This window comes from Salvelinus alpinus, chromosome 1 (genome assembly GCF_045679555.1).
Source record: "Salvelinus alpinus chromosome 1, SLU_Salpinus.1, whole genome shotgun sequence".
In the NCBI taxonomy this organism is placed as follows: Eukaryota; Metazoa; Chordata; class Actinopteri; order Salmoniformes; family Salmonidae; genus Salvelinus; species Salvelinus alpinus.
This window is the reverse complement of record NC_092086.1, coordinates 7,453,564-7,475,266: the sequence shown is the minus strand read 5'-3', so window position 1 is coordinate 7,475,266 and position 21,703 is coordinate 7,453,564. Positions and strand designations below refer to the sequence as shown.

At 42.3% G+C, this 21,703-nt stretch overlaps 1 protein-coding gene across 1 annotated transcript in view; it reads left to right on the top strand.

The window, feature by feature from the left end:
• Positions 1 to 21,703, top strand: part of LOC139568283 (NLR family CARD domain-containing protein 3-like) — a 164,683-nt gene that overhangs the window by 136,152 nt on the left and 6,828 nt on the right. The window contains exons 2-7 of the mRNA XM_071390064.1: positions 7,316 to 7,414; positions 11,026 to 11,142; positions 11,457 to 11,541; positions 11,671 to 11,899; positions 16,143 to 17,907; positions 18,072 to 18,245. Coding sequence (XP_071246165.1) covers positions 7,332 to 7,414; positions 11,026 to 11,142; positions 11,457 to 11,541; positions 11,671 to 11,899; positions 16,143 to 17,907; positions 18,072 to 18,245 — 2,453 coding nt within the window. The 5' untranslated portion in view covers positions 7,316 to 7,331. The remainder of the gene's footprint in view (positions 1 to 7,315; positions 7,415 to 11,025; positions 11,143 to 11,456; positions 11,542 to 11,670; positions 11,900 to 16,142; positions 17,908 to 18,071; positions 18,246 to 21,703) is intronic.

Sequence of the window (21,703 nt, the reverse complement as noted above, 5' to 3'; positions counted from 1 at the left end):
TATGATCTAGGATCAGGTCCTCCTCTCCATGTAATCTGATTCAATATGATCTAGGATCAGGTCCCTCCTCTCCATGTAATCTGATTCATTATGATCTAGGATCAGGTCCTCCTCTCCATGTAATCTGATTCATTATGATCTAGGATCAGGTCCTCCTCTCCATGTAACCTGATTCATTATGATCTAGGATCAGGTCCCTCCTCTCCATGTAATCTGATTCATTATGATCTAGGATCAGGTCCCCCTCTCCATGTAATCTGATTCATTATGATTGTTTTGTCTCATGTCTCTTTATATTCATGTAGCCTGGGGGCCATGTAATCTGATTCATTATGATTGTTTTGTCTCATGTCTCTTTATATTCATGTAGACCACCAAAAATTCGGACATTTTCAGCCCTAACTACAACATTTTCAGACAAGATAGAACGGCCAAAGGGGGCGGTGTTGCAATCTACTGTAGAGATTGCCTGCAGAGTTCTGTCCTACTATCCAGGTCTGTACCCAAACAATTTGAACTTCTACTTTTAAAAATCCACCTCTCTAAAAACAAGTCTCTCAACGTTGCCGCCTGCTATAGACCACCCTCTGCCCCCAGCTGTGCTCTGGACACTATATGTGAACTGATTGCCCCCCATCTATCTTCAGAGCTCGTGCTGCTAGGCGACCTAAACTGGAACATGCTTAACACCCCGGCCATCCTACAATCTAAGCTTGATGCCCTCAATCTCACACAAATTATCAATGAACCTACCAGGTACCACCCCAAAGCCGTAAACACGGGCACCCTCTTAGATATCATCCTAACCAACTTGCCCTCCAAATACACCTCTGCTGTTTTCAACCAAGATCTCAGCGATCACTGCCTCATTTTCTGCATCCGTAACGGGTCTGCGGTCAAACGACCACCCCTCATCACTATCAAACGCTCCCTAAAACACTTCAGCGAGCAGGCCTTCCTAATCGACCTGGTCGGGGTATCCTGGAAGGATATTGATCTCATCCCGTCAGTAGAGGATGCCTGGTTATTTAAAAAAAAAATGGCTTCCTCACCATCTTAAATAAGCATGCCCCATTCAAGAAATTTAGAACCAGGAACAGATATAGCCCTTGGTTCTCTCCAGACCTGACTGCCCTTAACCAACACAAAAACATCGTATGGCGTTCTGTATTAGCATCGAACAGCCCCCGTGATATGCAACTTTTCAGGGAAGCTAGAAACCAATATACACAGGCAGTTAGAAAAGCCAAGGCTAGCTTTTTCTAGCAGAAATTTGCTTCCTACAACACAAACTGAAAAAAGTTCTGGGACACTGTAAAGTCCATGGAGAATAAGAACAACTCCTCCCAGCTTCCAACTGCACTGAAGATAGGAAACACTGTCACCACCGACAAATCCACTATAATTGAGAAATTCAATAAGCATTTTTCTACGGCTGGCCATGCTTTCCACCTGGCTACCCCTACCCCGGTCAACAGCACTGCACCCCCCACAGGCCCAAGCCTTCCCCATTTCTCCTTCTCCCAAATCCAGTCAGCTGATGTTCTGAAAGAGCTGCAAAATCTGGACCCCTACAAATCAGCCGGGCTAGATAATCTGGACCCTTTCTTTCTAAAATTATCTGCTGAAATTGTTGCCACCCCTATTACTAGCCTGTTCAACCTCTCTTTCGTGTCGTCTGAGATTCCCAAAGATTGGAAAGCAGCTGCGGTCATCCCCCTCTTCAAAGGGGGGGACACTCTTGACCCAAACTGCTACAGACCTATATCTATCCTACCCTGCCTTTCTAAGGTCTTCGAAAGCCAAGTCAACAAACAGATTACCGACCATTTCGAATCCCACCATACCTTCTCCGCATATCTTAACCTCCATCGATAAGAAACAATACTGTGCAGCCGTATTCATTGACCTGGCCAAGGCTTTCGACTCTGTCAATCACCACATCCTCATTGGCAGACTCGACAGCCTTGGTTTCTCAAATGATTGCCTCGCCTGGTTTACCAAATACTTCTCTGATAGAGTTCAGTGTGTCAAATCGGAGGGTCTGTTGTCCGGGCCTCTGGCAGTCTCTATGGGGGTGCCACAGGGTTCAATTCTTGGACCAACTCTCTTCTCTGTATACATCAATGATGTCGCTCTTGCTGCTGGTGAGTCTCTGATCCACCTCTACACAGACGACACCATTCTGTATACTTCTGGCCCTTCTTTGGACACTGTGTTAACAACCCTCCAGGCGAGCTTCAATGCCATACAACTCTCCCTCCGTGGCCTCCAATTGCTCTTAAATACAAGTAAAGCTAAATGCCTGCTCTTCAACCGATCGCTGCCTGCACCTGCCCGCCTGTCCAACATCACTACTCTGGACGGCTCTGATTTAGAATATGTGGACAACTACAAATACCTAGGTGTCTGGTTAGACTGTAAACTCTCCTTCCAGACTCACATCAAACATCTCCAATCCAAAGTTAAATCTAGAATTGGCTTCCTATTCCGCAACAAAGCATCCTTCACTCATGCTGCCAAACATACCCTTGTAAGATTGACCATCCTACCGATCCTCGACTTCGGTGATGTCATTTACAAATTAGCCTCCAATACCCTACTCAATAAATTGGATGCAGTCTATCACAGTGCCATCCGTTTTGTCACCAAAGCCCCATATACTACCCACCACTGCGACCTGTATGCTCTCGTTGGCTGGCCCTCGCTTCATACTCGTCGCCAAACCATCTGGCTCCAGGTCATCTACAAGACCCTGCTAGGTAAAGTCCCCCCTTATTTCAGCTCGCTGGTGACCATAGCAGCACCCACCTGTAGCACACGCTCCAGCAGGTATATCTCTCTGGTCTCCCCCAAAACCAATTCTTCCTTTGGCCGCCTCTCCTTCCAGTGCTCTGCTGCCAATGACTGGAACGAACTACAAAAATCCCTGAAACTGGAAACACTTATCTCCCTCACTCGCTTTAAGCACCAGCTGTCAGAGCAGCTCACAGATTACTGCACCTGTACATAGCCCATCTATAATAATTTAGCCCAAACAACTACCTCTTTCCCTACTGTATTTATGTATTTATGTATTTTGCTCCTTTGCACCCCATTAGTTCTATCTCTACTTTGCACATTCTTCCACTGCAATTCAACCATTCCAGTGTTTTACTTGCTATATTGTATTTACTTCGCATCCATGGCCTTTTTTTTTTGTTGCCTTCACCTCCCTTATCTCACCGCACTTGCTCACATTGTATATAGACTTATTTTTCTACTGTATTATTGACTGTATGTTTGTTTTACTCCACGTGTAACTCTGTGTTGTTGTATGTGTCGAACTGCTTTGCTTTATCTTGGCCAGGTCGCAATTGTAAATGAGAACTTGTTCTCAACTTGCCTACCTGGTTAAATAAAGGTTAAATAAAATTTAAAAAAATTATGAATCAGAATCAGAGAGGGGGACCTGATCCTAGATCATAATGAATCAGATTACATGGAGAGAGGGACCTGATCCTAGATCATAATGAATCAGATTACATGGAGAGGAGGGACCTGATCCTAGATCATAATGAATCAGATTACATGGAGAGGAGGACCTGATCCTAGATCATAATGAATCAGATTACATGGAGAGGGGGACCTGATCCTAGATCATAATGAATCAGATTACATGGAGAGGGGGGACCTGATCCTAGATCATAATGAATCAGATTACATGGAGAGGGGGACCTGATCCTAGATCATAATGAATCAGATTACATGGAGAGGGGGACCTGATCCTAGATCATAATGAATCAGATTACATGGAGAGGGGGACCTGATCCTAGATCATAATGAATCAGATTACATGGAGAGGGGGACCTGATCCTAGATCATAATGAATCAGATTACATGGAGAGGGGGACCTGATCCTAGATCATAATGAATCAGATTACATGGAGAGGAGGGACCTGATCCTAGATCATAATGAATCAGATTACATGGAGAGGAGGGACCTGATCCTAGATCATCACTCCTCCTCTGGGACACCACCTGTATGAAACAGAACACATCGTTGTAAAGTCTAGTTACAGCAGGTGTTTACTGCCATCTAGTGGAAGATACCAATAAAACACTTTATCATCAGGGTGGGGAGGCAGCTGAGCTGAAACAGAAAGTAAATTTGTTCTTTTTTACAGGATCCATTTTGAGACGACAGAGCAGAAAACACTACATGGAGAGAACTGACAAATAAAGTAAGTATTTCTGAAAAAGTATATATTCTAATGGACAGAGTAAGAGAATGAATATCTGTAATGAGATATTACTAGATATTACTAGTTAGTAGAACTGGTACTTGAGCTGAGTTGCTGACAGACAGCAGTTTTCAAAGTGTAAACTAATCAGTAGGCCGACATGTTACCAGTAAAACGTCTGGTAAAGATGGTGGAGGAGCTTTTCAATTATATGGTTTTATGTTTATCTCAGGGTTTCTCAATCCTTTTGTTCTTACCAGCACTTACACACCTGATTCAACTAATCATCACATATTTTAAGACAGTTTAATATTTGAGGCATACAAATGAACATTCTCAAATTAAAACGTTTTGGTTTTTAGGACTGCTTACAATTATTAAAGTCCTACAGTAACTCACATTTTGGAGGAAAAAACACAGCTAAACTTGGTTTGGAGTAAATTATATGTTTATCAAAAATAATGTAAGAGTTGTCTTGAAGAAACGCGTCTGGGTTTAGAACTCTGTGTCTCAGTGCGCTGCGAGAGTGGGAAGTTCGTTTTGCATGGCCCGGTGCTACAGGGGAGTGGACATTTATTTTAAGGACCAATGGATTGGTCTAAAATGCGTAAACTCTGCTCACCCGGGGAGCCGGTCAATGCACAACGAATTCCCCCAGTGACCGTTAGTTTATTTCCTGATATGAAATGTAAAGTAACTTTGTATCCGACGCAGTTCCAGAATGTCTGTTGAAACTGTGACTCATATGGAACGTTAGAACAGTGGTGGAAACAGAACTCAGTTCTCAAACTGGAGTAAAAGGAAAGATTCCTTCATAGAACATGACTCAAGTAAAAGTGAAAGTCACCCAGTAAAATAATACTTCAGAAAAAGTCTAAAAGTATTTGGTTTTAAATATATTTAGGTATCAAAAGTAAAAGTAAAGTAGTAATAATTTAAAATTCCTTATATTAAGCAAACCAGACGGCATCATTTTCTTGTTATTTTAATTTACAGATAGCCAGGGTCACACTCCAACACTCAGACATCATTTAAAAACCAAGCATTTGTGTTTAGTGAGTCTGCCAGATAAGATGCAGTAGGGATGACCAGGGATGTTCTCTTGATAAGTGTGTGAATTAAACCATTTTCTGTCATGCTAAGCATTCAAAATGTAAATAGTACTTTTGGGTGTCAGGGAAGATGTATGGAGTAAAAAGTACATAATTTTCTTTATGAATGCAGTTAAGTAAAAGTTGTTAAAATATGAAAAGTACTCTGGGAAGGCTTTCCACTAGATGTTGGAACATTGCTGCGGGGACTTGCTTCCATTCAGCCACAAGAGCATTAGGGAGGTCGGGCACTGATGTTGGGTGATTAGGCCTGGCTCGCAGTCGGCGTTCCACAGAATCGTCTAGAATGTAATTTTATACTGTAGCGTTAAGATTTCTCTTCACTAGAACTAAGGGGCCTGAACCAGCAAAAACAGCCTCAGACCATTATTCCTCCTCCACCAAACTTTACAGTTGGCACTATGCATTCGGGCAGGTAGCATTTTCCTGGCATCCGCCAAACCCAGATTCGTCCGTCGGACTGCCAGATGGTGAAGCGTGATTCATAACGCCAAAGAACACATTTCCACTGCTTCACAGTCCAATGGCGGTGAGCTTTACACCACTCAAGCCGATGCTTGGCATTGCACATGGTGATCTTGTGTGCGGCTGCTCGGCCATGGAAACCTATTCCATAAAGCTCCCGACAAACAGTTATTTTGCTGACGTAGCAGTTTGGAACTCGGTAGTGAGTGTTACAACCGAGGACAGACCATTTTTATTTTCTTCCGCACTCGGCGGGCCCGTTCTGTGAGCTTGTGTGGCCTACCACTTCACGGTTGAGCCGTTGTTGCTCCTAGATGTTTCCACTTCACAATAACAGCATTCACATTTGACCGGGGCAGCTCTAGCAGGGCAGGAATTTGACGAACTGACTTGTTGGAAAGGTGGCATCCTATGACGGTGCCACGTTGAAAGTCACTGAGCTCTTCCGTACGGGTCATTCTACTGCCAATGTTTGTCTATGGAGATTGCATGGCTGTGTGTTCGACTTTATACACCTGACAGCAACGGGTGTGGCTGAAATAGCCGAATCCACTAATTTGAAGGGGTGTCCACATACTTTTGTATATATAGTGTACATTCTCTGTCTTGCTACTGGATAACATGTATGTAGGCTATAGCCGAGGTATAGACCAAGATCTGCATATCACTAACAAACTGCTATTATACATTATAACCTGGTCTACTTTACATAATATAACATCTACATATCACTAACAGCCCACTACTATACATTATAACCTAGTCTACTTTACATAATATAACATCTACATATCACTAACAACCCGCTACTATACATTATAACCTAGTCTACTTTACATAATATAACATCTACATATCACTAACAACCCGCTACTATACATTATAACCTAGTCTACTTTACATAATATAACATCTACATATCACTAACAACCCACTACTATACATTATAACCTAGCCTACTTTACATAATATAACATCTCTTACTTGATGCAAAAAACCTTTCTGAATGGATCAAAGATTTCCCCCTCAGATCAATCATGTCCATTTCAGCCCTTCTGTCTACATTCTCAGACACGTTTAGAAAACAACAGATTGAAAGACAATAAATAGCCTACTTTTCTAATATCCTGTTAGTGAATACAAATAATTGTGAGACATGGCCTTGTGTTGCTGTACAGTCTATAACTACCTTAACAAACAGTGACTTATTATTATTATTATTGTTGCTGTACTGTCTATAACTACCTTAACAAACAGTGACTTATTATTATTATTATTATTGTTGCTGTACTGTCTATAACTACCTTAACAAACAGTGACGTATTATTATCATTGACAGTTACCATGGAGATTAAATGTCACAACTACATGTTCATGTGATGCATTAAATCACCTGACTGTTTCTATGTCTGTTAGTAAATGTTTTAATTCTAAGAGATAATGAATAAATGAGAACCATTCAAGAATTAGTTGTCAATGTGTTAACCACAACCAACATGCTGGATCTCTGTTTAGGGGTCAGTGCTCTAAAATGAGTCTCTCTGGGGAGAGAGAGGAGGGGGGCCCTGCCTCTAAAATGCATCTGTCTGGGGGACATGACACCAAAGCTAAGAGGTAAGATGACAATTTTATGAAGAATTTATTATGTTAATTTCCAAAATAAACAGCTATCTTAAGATGAATGCACAAACTGTAAATCACTCTGGATAAGAGCATCTGCTAAATCAGGGGTTCTCAATCCGGGGTCTGTGGAGGTACTGCAGGGGTTCTCAATCCGGGGTCTGTGGAGGTACTGCAGGGGTTCTCAATCCGGGGTCTGTGGAGGTACTGCAGGGGTTCTCAATCCGGGGTCTGTGGAGGTACTGCAGGGGTTCTCAATCCGGGGTCTGTGGAGGTACTGCAGGGGTTCCACGGCACCCTGACTGTACTCGTTACAATTTAAGACATTTGATAGAATTTTCACACGACACGACCACTTTGCCTACTCTTAATTATTGACTAATATAATGGAATGCATATTTTATTAACCAATTCTGATGGTTGTTACAAGCAGAATTTTGACAATATTACCGTTATATCAACACACTCTTCACACCCGTTTAACAACTATAAATATCTTTGGCATAGTAGACATCAAGTCCCTTGCCAATAATGTTGCCTACAACGTTGCATACAATGTTCATTTTCATCTAACACATATTACGCCCTAGATGCCTTCAATTGCCCAATTTATAGCCACGCCCAATTTAGGATTATTTTTTAACAATGTGATGTTGCGCTCCAAAGGGACAACTTGAAATAACATGATGTAGATAATTAAATAATCAAAAGAAAAACGTGTTTATTATACACTCTTAGAAAAGAATGTTCCTTATAGAACCAAAAAGGCTTCTATCACCTCCTTAATATATGGAATCACTAAAAGTTATATATATTTTGGGGTTCAGTGAAGAAGAACCTCTAGAGTTCTGATCAACGAAAGGTGAATGTTTTGAGGATGTGAACCCAGCAGCCCTCCAGTGGTCAGAACAATCCCACCTGTTTTGTCCAGCGCCCTGACCGGGATTCAAACCAGCCACCTTTCAGCCACAGCCACAGCTCCAACTCCTTAGCCGCTGGGCGAAAACCTGAATTAATCTTCAGAAATAAGCATGAGTTAATCTGCCAAAATGAAGACAAAATGCTATCCAGACATACATGGTATATACATAATACAATATATATATATTATACATAATTATTATACATAAATCATTGCCAAAAGCACAACACACACTGTTGCATGTAGGTCTATATTATTTATAGATTGATCATATAGAAATATAAAACATTATTTTTAACTACTACAAAGCAATTACATGTGGCGCAGGAACCACTGACTCACTGCATTATTCTATAGTATTATCAAGACACCTGCTGTTAACTCTTAACTACTTAGGACAGCTCACGAGGTGTCCTAAATATCTGCCGACTAGGTGGGACTAGAGACTTCATGCATAGCTTTAATTTATACCCATAAGTGTAAAATGTCTTTATTCTCAGCACTTATACGACCAATTTTCTACTCTGAGACACTTTGACGATATGGGCCAAGATCTCAAAACATTGTTATAAAAAAACTTTGAATGTTTGTTTAACATAGTAATAAAAAATGAATATTACTTATGTAACCCGTTGTAAAGACTGGGTTTAGTTGATTGTGTTGCACTGCTCATGTCCGCGTTCTGGAACTGTCCGCGTCCCCGTACAGACTGTCCGCGTCCCCGTTCGGTGTGGCGCCAAGCATATTGTCCGGTTACGCGCAGAGTTGGCTGAGGTGATCTTGGGGAATAACGACGGAGTTCACTACAGTGTTGAGACACCGACGTTCAGTGTTAGATTTGCTTTTTTCTTTACGGTTAGGGACAGTATGAGTGTAGCCAGATCCTTTTCACTCTCTATCCTTGTTTCATTTTGTGGTTCACCGGATTCGTCATTTTCATCGAGACGAGGTACAGAACGACCAGCTAGCTAGCCAAGCTTGTCGGTACAGTTAGGTAATCTAGCTAGCTACTATACCAGCAGCATCCTAGTTAACTTAGCTAACAATACATCATTCTCTCGTTGACGGATGCTGGCTACCTCTGTCCGGTTCTCCTCTCTTCACTAGATGGACGGTAACTTTAGTGTTTAACCCCTCTGGGTCCAAGGACCAATCTTTTGAATATTATTTTCAGGGCGCCTCAATAGCAGGTATTGAACACCGGGTAAATAATCACTAGTCAGAGCCTCAACCTCAGTAAACATTCATTATAAAACACATCTTAATATCTGATATTGCGAGTAAACAACCTCGGAATAGAAAAGACAAGAGTGCGTCTTCCAGCCCTCCAATAAATTACATAATTCAACCCTCCCGGTTAGTAAATTTACCTCAACATGCCCCCGGAGAAGGCAGAGTAACGACACCAGCCTTTTAGCGGGGCTGACTACAACGCTCGCGTCGCTAAATTAATTTCGTTATTAAAAATGACACACTGCTCGCGCGCGCCAACGAGCGTCTAGAAGTCAGTTCTATTTGTGACGCAGTTCGCGCTGCATCTCCTCATTGGTTTATAGAAGCAGGTACCCACGTGCCATCTCCTCATTGGTTTATAGAAGCAGGTAACCACGTGCCATCTCCTCATTGGTTTATAGAAGCAGGTACCCACGTGCCATCTCCTCATTGGTTTATAGCAGCAGGTACCCACGTGCCATCTCCTCATTGGTTTATAGAAGCAGGTACCCACGTGCCATCTCCTCATTGGTTTATAGAAGCAGGTACCCACGTGCCATCTCCTCATTGGTTTATAGAAGCAGGTACCCACGTGCCATCTCCTCATTGGTTTATAGAAGCAGGTACCCACATGCCATCTCCTCATTGGTTTATAGGAGCAGGTACCCACGTGCCATCTCCTCATTGGTTTATAGAAGCAGGTACCCACATGCCATCTCCTCATTGGTTTATAGAAGCAGGTACCCACATGCCATCTCCTCATTGGTTTATAGGAGCAGGTACCCACGTGCCATCTCCTCATTGGTTTATAGGAGCAGGTACCCACGTGCCATCTCCTCATTGGTTTATAGGAGCAGGTACCCACGTGCCATCTCCTCATTGGTTTATAGAAGCAGGTACCCACGTGCCATCTCCTCATTGGTTTATAGAAGCAGGTACCCACGTGCCATCTCCTCATTGGTTTATAGAAGCAGGTACCCACGTGCCATCTCCTCATTGGTTTATAGGAGCAGGTACCCACGTGCCATCTCCTCATTGGTTTATAGAAGCAGGTACCCACGTGCCATCTCCTCATTGGTTTATAGCAGCAGGTACCCACGTGCCATCTCCTCATTGGTTTATAGAAGCAGGTACCCACGTGCCATCTCCTCATTGGTTTATAGCAGCAGGTACCCACGTGCCATCTCCTCATTGGTTTATAGAAGCAGGTACCCACGTGCCATCTCCTCATTGGTTTATAGAAGCAGGTACCCACGTGCCATCTCCTCATTGGTTTATAGAAGCAGGTACCTACGTGCCATCTCCTCATTTAGCAAAAAATAAAAACACAACTTCTTTAAACAATAAAAGCTAATTTACGAACATTTCTGAAAATGGATATATAGCTTTTTGGAATGAAACTCTTCTTATGTTTCCCCATCTGAGCTCAGAGTAGATGAGAGATGTAATGTTTGTCTCTGTTGTGTTGAAGTCCAATCAAGCAGGAGAGACCAGCCTCCCCTGTTCCCAGCTGTGTGTCCATGAAGAGTGACCTGTCTATGAAACTACCTATATACTTTAGAGAGGGAGACTTTTCTACTGAACAAAGGTAAGAAGAACTCATGGGTCATGGTCAGTGAGTTAAACAACACTGTCTCTAGTCATTTCTCCTCTCCCATTTTCCCATTTCTTTTGTTGTTTTCATAATCCATAGGCTAATCATTTTGTCCATTTTCATAGTCCTAAAACAATATTAAACAAACACAACATTCCCTCCCTGTGTGTGTGTGTGTGTGTGTGTGTGTGTGTGTGTGTGTGTGTGTGTGTGTGTGTGTGTGTGTGTGTGTGTGTGTGTGTGTGTGTGTGTGTGTGTGTGTGTGCACTCCCTGGGTGAGGAGATGTAATCTCATGTTTTGTCCACAGAAACCAACAGGAGAGATCAGAGTCAGAGATTCTCAGTGGTCAGTCTTCCCAGAGTCATCAAACAGACCTGGCCTCCATATTCAGTGTATGTGATCCTGTTATGTACATTTGTTTTTGTTTACCTCAAGTAAAGTTGATCTGTCAATCATTAATTAATGTGTTAATGAGAAAGCATTTTGTCTCTTTCTTAACTCATTTACTTGATTTATTTCAGTTGCTTGAAGAGAAAATTATGACATTTGTGAAGAACGAGCTGAAGATGTTCAAGAGGATTCTTAGTCCAGAACTCCCAGAAGGCTTTGAGAGTCAGAAGCAGGATAAGGAAGTGGTGGATGCTGAAGATGAGAAGCAGGAGAGCAGTGCCAGAGAGGGGGCTCTGAAGATCACACTGCACGTCCTGAGGGAAATGAACCAGAAGGAGCTTGCTGACACACTGGAGAAATGTAAGACCTGTCTGCCTCATGTTGAATGATGTTTTATAACATTTAAAAGCTGTAGCTAAAGTACAGCTAAAGTAGCTGTGTAACTCAATGATATTGTAGCAGCCTTAACTAGAGGTCGACCGATTATGATTTTTCAACGCAGATACCGATACCGATTATTGGACGACCAAAAAAGCCGATACCGATTAATCGGCCAATAATAATAAAAAAGAAAAAAAATGTATTTGTAATAATGACAATTACAACAATACTGAATGAACACTTATTTTAACTTATTATAATACATCAATAAAATCAATTTAGCCTCAAATAAATAATGAAACATGTTCAATTTGGTTTAAATAATGCAAAAACAAAGTGTTGGAGAAGAAAGTAAAAGTGCAATATGTGCCATGTAAGAAAGCTAACGTTTAAGTTCCTTGCTCAGAACATGAGAACATATGAAAGCTGGTGGTTCCTTTTAACATGAGTCTTCAATATTCCCAGGTAAGAAGTTTTAAGTTGTAGTTATTATAGGAATTATAGGACTATTTCCCTCTATACCATTTGTATTTCATTAACCTTTGACTATTGGATGTTCTTATAGGCACTTTAGTATTGCCAGTGTAACAGTATAGCTTCCGTGCCTCTCCTCGCTCCTCCCTGGGCTCGAACCAGGAACACAACGACAACAACCACCCTCGAAGCAGCGTTACCCATGCAGAGCAAGGGGAACAACTACTCCAAGTCTCAGAACGAGTGACGTTTGAAACGCTATTAGCTCGCGCTAACTAGCTAGCCATTTCACATCGGTTACACCAGCCTCATCTTGGGAGTTGATAGTCTTGAAGTCATAAACAGCGCAATGCTTGACACACAACGAAGAGCTGCTGGCAAAACGCACGAATGTGCTGTTTGAATGAATGTTTACGCGCCTGCTTCTGCCTACCACCGCTCAGTCAGATACTTAGATACTTGTATGCTCAGTCAGATTATATATATTATCTAGCAGGACACGCTAGATAATATCTAGTAATATCATCAACCATGTGTAGTTAACTAGTGATTATGATTGATTGATTGTTTTTTATAAGATAAGTTTAATGCTAGCTAGCAACTTACCTTGGCTTACTGCATTCCGTAACAGGAGTCCTTGTGGAGAGAGAGGCAGGTCGTTATTGCGTTGGACTAGTTAACCTGAAGGTAGCAATATTGGATCCCCCGAGCTGACAAGGTGAAAATCTGTCATTCTGCCCCTGAACGAGGCAGTTAACCCACCGTTCCTAGGCCGTCATTGAAAATAAGAATGTGTTCTTAACTGACTTGTTAAATAAAGGTGTAAAAATTAAAAATAGAAAAACATCTGCAAAATCGGTGTCCAAAAATACCGATTTCCGATTGTTATGAAAACTTGAAATCGGCCCTAATTAATCGGCCATTCCGATTAATCGGTCGACCTCTAGCCTTAACACAACACCCAGTGACCTCATCAAGTAGCAGCAGGGATGTGTTGTGGTGATTAATTTAGAGAGAGAGACAACATTAATAATACCATCAATAATACCAATAATAATATAATCAGTCACACCAGTCTGTAATGCATTATGAAAACGATTTGATGTCTATGGAATTAAGTTTCCATTGTTTCTGGCAGATCATTGTCAGCAGCAATCTGAGTGACTCTGAGGCGCATGTCGGTGAGTCTTTTGGGAGTTGTTTAGTAGCCAGCTCCTCTAAACCTCTAGCCACTAGACGTGCTTTGGGCACTATTCCAGTTAAGGATTCTTTAAGGGTACACACCCACCGTGTTGAGACGCACTTTTGGCCAATGTCTTTGACTTCCTCAAACACTCCATTTTTCCTCCAATTACTGAGCTCATCTAGTTTAGAGTCAAATGACACATCCTTTGTTTCAAGTACATCATCATTTTGAATGTCATTCTGTTTTTCTCGATTTTCCATTGATTCAATTCTGATATTATCTACAAGTGACAGGTCAGCTGACCCTGTTGTACCAGGAAGTGTAGCTGGTTCAGAGTACTGCAAGTTGGACCAGTTCTGGTGTTTTCCTTTGGCTTTTCCTGCTCGTCCAATGACGGTTGCTGTATATGGAATACCACTTTCTCTGTCCATGTATTTAACAGTTTGTCCAGTTTTCAGATTGGAACAACCATGTTCTCTTAACACATATGGCTGTTGTTGAATGTTTTCCTCATTTGAACCCTCAATAGTATTACCTGTGGCGTGGTTAAAGGTCTCTGCTCCATTTCCTGTGTCAGTTTCAGTGTCCATATCATTGGATGTGACATCTGGTTGGTTTGTGTCTGTTACTGTGTCCTTTTTGTCATTTTCATTGGGAGACTGATTCTCAGCTACAGCCCCTCTATCTTGTTGATCATTTACTTTCCGCAATCTTGAGTGATGCACCCTGACAATCATGCCTTCGTGCCTCACAAATATCACCACACCATCTTGACCAATGACTACTCCCGGTCCTTTCCACTCTTGACAGTCAACTCGTTTGTAGTACACTTTGTTTCCAGTTTCGTACTTCTCATCATCATTATTCCCTGAACTGCTGAGTAACTTCTGAAGTCTGTCAACTGTATCATGTCCAAACTGTTTGTAAAGCTTTTGCAATACTTTGTGTTTTTCTTTAGTGCTCATGTGCTCTGTGTCTGTCAGAATCTCATTTTTGCATGGACTCTGTGAGATGTCTTTGTCTAAAATGTTTACACAATAGTGGCCTGAGGTAGTAAGTTCAAGAATCACTGGTTGTTTAAACATCACTGCCTTGTCATTTTTATGTCTAGTACAGCCCCTGCCTTCTTGAGGGAAGCTTTGCTTAATAGTAAGGGGATATCTGTAGGGACCACCTCTGTTTCAATGTGACACTTAGTCTGACCAATTTTTGCTGGTATCTTAACTCTCTTGGTAGAATGGACAATTCTCCCATCTCCAAATTTGAAAGCTCTTTTGCTTGGTGTGTCAATCATATTTTGTACTTCTTTCATATTTAGTTCACTGACATAGCTATCAAGCCATTTTGCACCACACACTGTCCGTGTACATGCAGTATCAATCACAGCAGATCCTAAGGATTCAACTATAAAAATCTCAGTATCAGATTCATTTGAAAACAGTGTAATGTTACACTGCTCTATCTCTGTGTTTACATTTTCCTCTGTTAGTTTAACTTGTTCATTTTTATGAGGACAGTCTTTAACCCAATGGTAAGTGCTTTGACAAATTGCACATTTCGATCTCCTTCCATATGTGTCCATTTGTGCCGGGAAATGGCGCCCTCTTCTGGTTGTCTTGAGAACGTGACTTGTTGGCGCCTTTTCTGTGCTGCTCGGTGTAATATGCTGCGTCACTCACTTGCATTCCATCTGTTATTGGCGCGACAGACGTCTTCCCACCAAATATTATTTTTAGTGCCGACTTCATAGATGCAAAAGTCAGCACAGTACAAGCAGTCAAAGCCAACTGTTTCTCCCTACCATCTAGACAAGCAGTACCTAGTAACTTGAACGCTAACACTGCATCTGGGAGAACCATGTCGTACTTGCGCATCCTATTCATTCTATTGTACCTCTGTTCGAAATCAATGATGTAGTCCGCCATTGCAACCGAAATATCTCTCGTAACACTGTCAAAGTTTGAATATGCCTCGTAGGCACGGTCTTTCTCTTCTTTAAGAAATACAGAATCCAGTGCTGTGATCAAAGTTCCCATACCGTCATCCTTGTTCAAATCCTCAACGGATATTTCCAGTGCTGTATCTCTCGCTCTTCCCTCGAGCGATAATACCACCGCAAGTGCTTGCTTTTTCCCGTCCAGATTCCCAGTTAATTTTTCCAACTTTCGTACGACCTCTTCTCGTCGAAGCGAGATGGCACGTTGTAGTTAGAAGCCATCCTCTGCTACCAATGTTAACTCGAAATGACACAACGACAAGGTTCCAGTTTAACAAAGTTTACTCTACTATATGAACACACTACAAGGTAGCCATTACACTCCAAAGCTAGGTCCAACAACCACCAGACTTCCTGCGCATGCGCACTCTTGACTGAGTGATAGCCCCGTAATAACAGAAATATAGGGATACTTAAAACATGAACTTAACAAAAACATTTACACATTTATACAGTCAGTTAAGAGAATCAATTATTATAATTTAAAACTTTATAACAGTCCTACAATACTGTAGGCATTAAAACAGACGTAATATTAATATCCTCTGTGTTATTTCTACATTCAGATGAGCTTGCTGTGATTTGCCAACGTGAACTCAAATCTAATCTAAAGAAGAAGTTTCAATGTGTATTTGAGGGGATCGCTAAACAAGGAAACCCAGCACTTCTCAATAAGATCTACACAGAGCTCTACATCACAGAGGGTGGAACAGGAGAGGTCAATAATGAACATGAGCTGAGACAGATTGAGACAACAACCAGGAAACAAGCAAGACCAGAGACTGCAGTCAAATGTAACGACATCTTCACACCCTTAACTGGACAAGACAAACGTATCAGAACTGTGCTGACAAAGGGAGTCGCTGGCATTGGAAAAACAGTCTCTGTGCAGAAGTTCATTCTGGACTGGGCTGAAGGAAAAGCAAATCAGGATGTCCAATTTGTATTTTCATTCCCTTTCCGGGAGCTGAATTTGATGAAAGAGGACAAACACACTTTCATTGAACTTCTCAATCACTTCTCAATGGAAACCAAACAATCAAGAATCTCCAACTACGACAAGTACAAAGTTCTGTTCATCTTTGATGGTCTGGATGAGTGCCGACTGCCCCTAGACTTCCAGAAGAACAAGATCTGTTGGGACGTCACGAAGTCAACCTCAGTGGATGTTCTGCTGACAAATCTCATCAAGGGAAATCTGCTTCCCTCTGCTCTCCTCTGGATAACTACCCGTCCTGCAGCAGCCAATAAGATCCCTTCAGAGTGTGTTGACCAGGTGACAGAGGTACGAGGGTTCAATGACCCACAGAAGGAGGAGTACTTTAGGAAGAGATTCAGTGATGAGGACCTGGCCAGCAGAATCATCTCACACATAAAGACATCAAGGAGCCTCCACATCATGTGCCACATTCCAGTCTTCTGTTGGATTTCTGCAACAGTCCTTGAACACATGCTGAAACAGAAGAGAGAAGAGATGCCCAAGACTCTGACTGAGATGTACACACACCTTGTGGTGTTTCATACCAAACAGAAGAATGAAAAGTATCTTGGGAAAGAAGAGACAGGTCCACACTGGAATAAAGAGAGCATTCTGTCACTGGGAAAACTGGCTTTTCAACAGCTTGTGAATGGCAATCTGATTTTCTATGAAGAAGACCTGAAAGAGGCTGGCGTTGATGTCAATGAAGCCTCAGTGTACTCAGGATTGTGCACACAGCTCTTTAAAGAGGAATGTGGGCTGTACCAGGACAAGGTGTACTGCTTTGTTCATCTGAGCATTCAGGAGTTTCTGGCTGCTGTATATGTGTTCCTCTCATTCATCAACAACAATGAGAATCTAATGGACAAACTGCAAACAAACGACAAGTCTGCAATTACTTTCTATAAGAGTGCTGTGGATAAAGCCTTACAAAGTGAGACGGGAAACCTGGACCTTTTCCTCCGCTTCCTTCTGGGCCTCTCACTGGAGTCCAATCAGAAGCACTTACGAGGTCTACTGACAAAGACAAGAAGCAGCTCACAGAGCCATGAAGAAACAGTCAAGTACATCAAGAAGAAGATCGGGGAGAATCTCTCTCCAGAGAGGAGCATCAATCTGTTCCACTGTCTGAATGAACTGAATGACCATTCTCTAGTGGAGGAGATCCAAAGCTACCTGAGCTCAGGAAGTCTCTCAAAACCCAAACTGTCACCTGCACAGTGGTCAGCTCTGGTCTTTGTGTTGCTGACTTCAGAAAAGGAGCTGGATGTGTTTGACCTGAAGAAATACTCCAGATCAGAGGAAGGTCTTCTGAGGCTGCTGCCAGTGGTCAAAGCCTCCAGAGCTGTTCTGTGAGTAAATAAAATGACATTTAAGAACTAATCATCAGGAAGAAATATTCAGTTTAGAGAATAATATGTATTATTATATTAAACCAAATGCATCTACCATTGTCCTTCTACAATACTCGTTAAATCAACAGTGTGTTTGTGAAGTCATGATGATCTCTTTGCAGGCTGTCAGGCTGTGGAGTCACAGAGGAAGGCTGTGCTTCTCTGGTCTCAGCTCTGGAGTCAAACCCCTCACACCTGAGAGAGCTGGACCTGAGTAACAATGACCTGAAGGATTCAGGAGTGAAGCTGCTCTCTGCTGGACTGGGGAATCCCCACTGTAAACTGGAGACTCTGAGGTCAGTATTCCTGTAGTTGGTCAACAAGTGATAACTGTTCACCAGATCCACATGTGTTTACCAGACACACATAGTCCACACCATATGTGTTTGGACAGTGAAGCTTACAGTTTTACATTTGGTATTATGCTCCAGCATTTTGGATTTTAGGTAGAATGTTTCGTATTAGGTGACAGTACAGAATGTCACCTTTTATTTGAGAGGATTCATATGTGTTTTACCTTTTAGAAATGAAAGCACTTTATGTATGTACAGTGGCTTGCAAAAGTATTCATCCCCCTTGGCATTTTCCCCCCAAAAAATTGCCTTACAACCTGTAATTAAAATATATGTTTTTGGGGGTTTGTATCAGTTGATGTACACAACATTCCTACCACTTTGAAGATGCTAAATATGTTTTCTTGTTAAACAACCGATAAATAATAAGAACAGAGAACTTGAGCATAACTATTCACCCCCCAAAGTCAATACTTTGTAGAACCACCTTTTGTAGCAATTACAGCTGCAAGTCTTTTGGGGTTTGTCTCTATAAGCTTGGCACATTTAGCCACTGGGATGTTTGACCATTTTTCAAGGCAAAACTGCTCCAGCTCCTTCAAGTTGGATGGGTTCCGCTGGTGTACAGCAATCTGTAAGTCATTCCACAGATTCTCAATTGGATTGAGGTCTATGCTTTGACTTGACCATTCCAAGACATTAAAATTTTTCCCCTTAAACCACTCGAGTGTTGCTTTAGCAGTCTCAAAATCTCTGGAAGACTGAAACAGGTATCCCTCCATAATTTCCCTGTATTTAGCGCCATCCATCATTCCTTAAATTCTGACCAGTTTCCCAGTCCCTGCCGATGAAAAACATCCCCACAGCATGATGCTGCCACCACCATGCTTCACTGTGGGGATGGTGTTCTCGGGGTGATGAGAGGTGTTGGGTTTGCGCCAGACATAGCGTTTCCCTTGATGGCCATAAAGCTCAATTTTAGTATCATCTGACCAGAGTACCTTCTTCCATCTGTTTGGGGAGTCTCCCACATGGTTATCTTTGGTCTCTTTGTTGCCTCTCTGATTAATGCCCTCCTTGCCTGGTCTGTGAGTTTTGGTGGGCGGCCTTCTCTTGGCAGGTTTGTTGTGGTGCCATATTCTCTCCATTTTTTAATAGTGGATTTAATGGTGCTCTGTGGGATTTTCATAGCGACTGCAAGAGGTCCAGACAACAGGCACTCCGATTTGACACACTGAACTCTATCAGAGAAGTAGTTGGTGAACCAGGCGAGGCAATCATTTGAAAAACCAAGGCGTTTGAGTCTGCCAATAAGAATGTGGTGATTGACAGAGTCGAAAGCCTTGGCCAGGTCGATGAATACGGCTGCACAGTAATGTCTCTTATCGATGGCGGTTATGATATCGTTTAGGACCTTGAGCGTGGCTGAGGTGCACCCATGACCAGCTCTGAAACCAGATTGCATAGCGGAAAAGGTACGGTGAGATTCAAAGCGGTCGGTAATCTGTTTATTAACTTGGCTTTCGAAGACCTTAGAAAGGCAGGGCAGGATAGTAATAGGTCTGTAGCAGTTTGGGTCTAGAGTGTCTCCCCCTTTGAAGACGGGGATGACTGCGGCAGCTTTCCAATCTTTGGGAATCTCAGACGATACGAAAGAGAGGTTGAACAGGCTAGTAATTGTGGTTGCAACAATTTCAGCAGATCATTTTAGAAAGAGAGGGTCCAGATTGTCTAGCCCGGCTGATTTGTAGGGGTCCAGGTTTTGCAGTTCTTTAAGAACATCAGCTATCTGGATTTGGGTGAAGGAGAAATAGGGGAGGCTTGGGCGAGTTGCTGTGGGGAGTGCAGGGCTGTTGACCGGGGTAGGGTTAGCCAGGTGGAAAGCATGGCCAGCCGTAGAAAAATGATTGTTGAAATTCTCAATTATAGTGGATTTATCGTGGTGACAGTGTTTCCTAGCCTCAGTGCAGTGGGCAGCTGGGAGGAGGTGCTCTTATTCTCCATGGACTTTACAGTGTCCCAGAACTTTTTTGAGTTTGTGCTACAGGATGCAAATTTCTGCTTGAAAAAGCTAGCCTTAGCTTTCCTAACTGCCTGTGTATATTTGTTCCTGACTTCCTTGAAAAGTTGCATATCACGGGGGCTATTCGATGCTAATGCAGAATGCCACAGGATGTTTTTGTGCTGGTCAAGGGCAGTCAGGTCTGGAGAGAACCAAGGGCTATATCTGTTCCTGGTTCTACATTTTTTGAAAGGGGCATGCTTATTTAAGATGGTGAGGAAGGCACTTTTAAAGAATGACCAGGCATCCTCTACTGACGGGATGAGGTCAATATCCTTCCAGGATACCCGGGCCAGGTCGATTAGGAAGGCCTGCTCGCTGAAGTGTTTTAGGGAGCGTTTGATAGTGATGAGGGGTGGTCGTTTGACCGCAGACCCGTTACGGATGCAGGCAATGAGGCAGTGATCGCTGAGATCTTGGTTGAAAACAGCAGAGGTGTATTTGGAGGGCAAGTTGGTTAGGATGATATCGTTGAGGGTGCCCGTGTTTACGGATTTGGGGTTGTACCTGGTGGGTTCATTGACAATTTGTGAGAGATTGAGGGCATCAAGCTTAGATTGTAGGATGGCCGGGGTGTTAACCATGTCCCAGTTTAGGTCACCTAGCAGCACGAGCTGTGAAGATAGATGGGGGGCAATCAGTTCACATATGGTGTCCAGGGCACAGCTGGGGGCAGAGGGTGGTCTATAGCAAGCGGCGACGGTGAGAGACTTGTTTCTGGAAAGGTGGATTTTTAAAAGTAGAAGCTCGAATTGTTTGGTTACAGACCTGGATAGTAGGACAGAACTCTGCAGGCTGTCTCTACAGTAGATTGCAACTCCACCCCCTTTGGCAGTTCTATCTTTAAACAGATTCAGATCTGTTTAAACCAACTCTTAGTTTCCTGATTCAGATCTGTTTAAACCAACTCTTAGTTTCCTGATTCAGATCTGTTTAAACCAACTCTTAGTTTCCTGATTCAGATCTGTTTAAACCAACTCTTAGTTTCCTGATTCAGATCTGTTTAAACCAACTCTTAGTTTCCTGATTCAGATCTGTTTAAACCAACTCTTAGTTTCCTGATTCAGATCTGTTTAAACCAACTCTTAGTTTCCTGATTCAGATCTGTTTAAACCAACTCTTAGTTTCCTGATTCAGATCTGTTTAAACCAACTCTTAGTTTCCTGATTCAGATCTGTTTAAACCAACTCTTAGTTTCCTGATTCAGATCTGTTTAAACCAACTCTTAGTTTCCTGATTCAGATCTGTTTAAACCAACTCTTAGTTTCCTGATTCAGATCTGTTTAAACCAACTCTTAGTTTCCTGATTCAGATCTGTTTAAACCAACTCTTAGTTTCCTGATTCAGATCTGTTCAAACCAACTCTTAGTTTCCTGATTCAGATCTGTTTAAACCAACT